At 52.5% G+C, this 2,395-nt stretch overlaps 1 protein-coding gene across 1 annotated transcript; it reads left to right on the top strand.

The window, feature by feature from the left end:
* The first annotated feature begins 1,269 nt into the window (after positions 1 to 1,269).
* LOC119375124 (uncharacterized) lies at positions 1,270 to 2,169 on the top strand. The gene has a single exon (XM_037645320.1). It carries the CDS (start codon positions 1,270 to 1,272, stop codon positions 2,167 to 2,169), a length of 900 nt encoding a protein of 299 aa, XP_037501248.1.
* The last annotated feature ends 226 nt before the right edge of the window (positions 2,170 to 2,395 follow it).

Genomic DNA, 2,395 nt, shown 5'->3' with positions numbered 1-2,395 from the left:
ATCAGTGCTGCTATGCAGTGATTTTTTTTCTTTCGGTACGACGCATGATATGGTTCAGATTCATTCGAGCAAAGACAGCGTTGGTGCTTAGCTTAGTGGTGAAGGTGCTCGCCTTCGGAGCGTAAGGGGCCATGTTCGAATCCCAGTGCTGCTATGCAAGTGATTTTTTTTTCTTCGGTACGACGCATTGATATCGTTCAGATTCATTCGTGCAAAGACAGCGTTGGTGCTTAGCTTAGTGGTGAAGGTGCTCGCCTTCGGAGCGTAAGGGGCCATGTTCGAATCCCAGTGCTGCTATGGAAGTGATTTTTTTTCTTTGGTACGACGCATTGATATGGTTGAGATTCATTCGGGCAAAGACAGCGTTGGTGCTTAGCTTAGTGGTTAAGGTGCTCGCCTTCGGAGCGTAAGGGGCTAAGTTCGAATCCCAGTACTGCTATGGAAGTTGATTTTTTTTCTTTGGTACGACGCATTGATATGGTTTCAGATTCATTCGGGCAAAGACAGCGTTGGTGCTTAGCTTCGTGGTTAAGGTGCTCGCCTTCGGAGCGTAAGGGGCTAAGTTCGAATCCAGTACTGCTATGGAAGTGATTTTTTTTCTTTGGTACGACGCATGTATGGTTGAGATTCATTCGGGCAAAGACAGCGTTGGTGCTTAGCTTAGTGGTTAAGGTGCTCGCCTTCGGAGCGTAAGGGGCTAAGTTCGAATCCCAGTACTGCTATGGAAGTGATTTTTTTTCTTTGGTACGACGCATGATATGGTTGAGATTCATTCGGGCAAAGACAGCGTTGGTGCTTAGCTTAGTGGTTAAGGTGCTCGCCTTCGGAGCGTAAGGGGCTAAGTTCGAATCCCAGTACTGCTATGGAAGTGATTTTTTTTCTTTGGTACGACGCATTGATATGGTTCAGATTCATTCGGGCAAAGACAGCGTTGGTGCTTAGCTTAGTGGGGCTACTTCCGGCCACCGTAGGGTGCGGACGTTTCTGACATGAGCTCCGTAGGAGCGGCTTCAGCGGCCCAGCAGGGCCGCGGTTCAAGGTTTTTTTGCCAACGAGGATCCGGATTACCAGGTACTTCTGCCTCAACTACCGACAGGGCGACTCGTTATTAATACGTTATTTTTACACGCCGACGTACGTGCAAGGCCATACAGGGTGGAACATTTCCGTGATATGCTGTCAAGCATGAAATTGCTGACGGACGTGGTTGCCCTGGGGGCGTATCGAATGAGTCACGTTTGGGCCGTAACGTTCAAAAGTTGTGACGCAATGAAAGAATTGTTACGGGCGAAAGAAGTGAATGTGAAGGACAGCCGGTGCATCGTCATTGACCCCGGCAATCAAGCACTGCACCTGAAGCTACATTGGATGCTGCATACCGTGCCGGATGAAGACATTCGTGAAGCCCTGGCACCCTACGGCCGAGTCACCGACGTGGCGAGGGAAAAGTGGCGTGTGCTCGGCCTTCAGGATAAAGGCTCTTCGACTCGACTGGTCACCCTGGTGCCGAGGAAGGGCCTGGGGGCGGATGACGTACCCCATCTGCTACGCATAGCAGGTGAGGAAGCCCTAGTAGTTATTCCTGGAAGAGCACCACTCTGCCTTCGGTGCCGCAACACAGGACACATCCGGCGCGACTGCCGCGTCCCGCGCTGCACACGTTGTCGCCGTCACGGCCATGAAGAGTCGCAGTGCGTGAGGACGTACGCAAACGTGGCAGTGCCAACGGCCGCAGACGAAAACGCTGAACTTCTTATGGATGAAGTTGAAGCTGAGGAAGCCTCAGCCGGAAGCGTCAAGGAGGCGAAAGCCTCTGCGACGGAATCGGCGAAACCGCAGGGACAAACGGCCGGAGCAGCGCGTGGGCCAGGAGGACCTTCAAGGCATGTGAACAAGGACTCGACCATCGACGCCCAAAAAAAGGACACAGCGACGAAGACAGCGCCGGACATCTCGGAATCAGCTGGCAGCGAACCTATGGACGTAACCAAGGCTGGAGGCTCGATAGGGAAGAGGACGCGAGAGGAGTCAACGAACGACGGCACGAAGACCGACGCAATGAACAGCGAGGAACCACCGCAAAAGGCGGCGGGAATGCGTCGGTTCTCAATACGGCCCTCGCCGAATATCCCGCCGGACAAGAGAACGGCGGAAACGACACCTAAGTAGACTGAGAGACTTGTTCCTGCGAAAGCACTCGGGCGCGCCCTCGAGTGCTAACCATTACCGAAGGAATGGCGTGGACAGCGGCTCCTCGAGAAAGGTACGCTGTGGACTGCATTTGTTTAGAAAACCAGCTGCTCTGGCCGTAATGAACACTTGTTGACATAACTATGAGTAGAGTTAACGGTGCTACGTGTGATTATGTGCTGTTATGTGTTGTGTTTAATCTTTC

Source organism: Rhipicephalus sanguineus, chromosome 11, assembly GCF_013339695.2.
Source record: "Rhipicephalus sanguineus isolate Rsan-2018 chromosome 11, BIME_Rsan_1.4, whole genome shotgun sequence".
Classification (NCBI taxonomy): domain Eukaryota; kingdom Metazoa; phylum Arthropoda; class Arachnida; order Ixodida; family Ixodidae; genus Rhipicephalus; species Rhipicephalus sanguineus.
The sequence above is the reverse complement of the archived record's forward strand: the minus strand, read 5'-3'. Positions and strand labels throughout refer to the sequence as shown.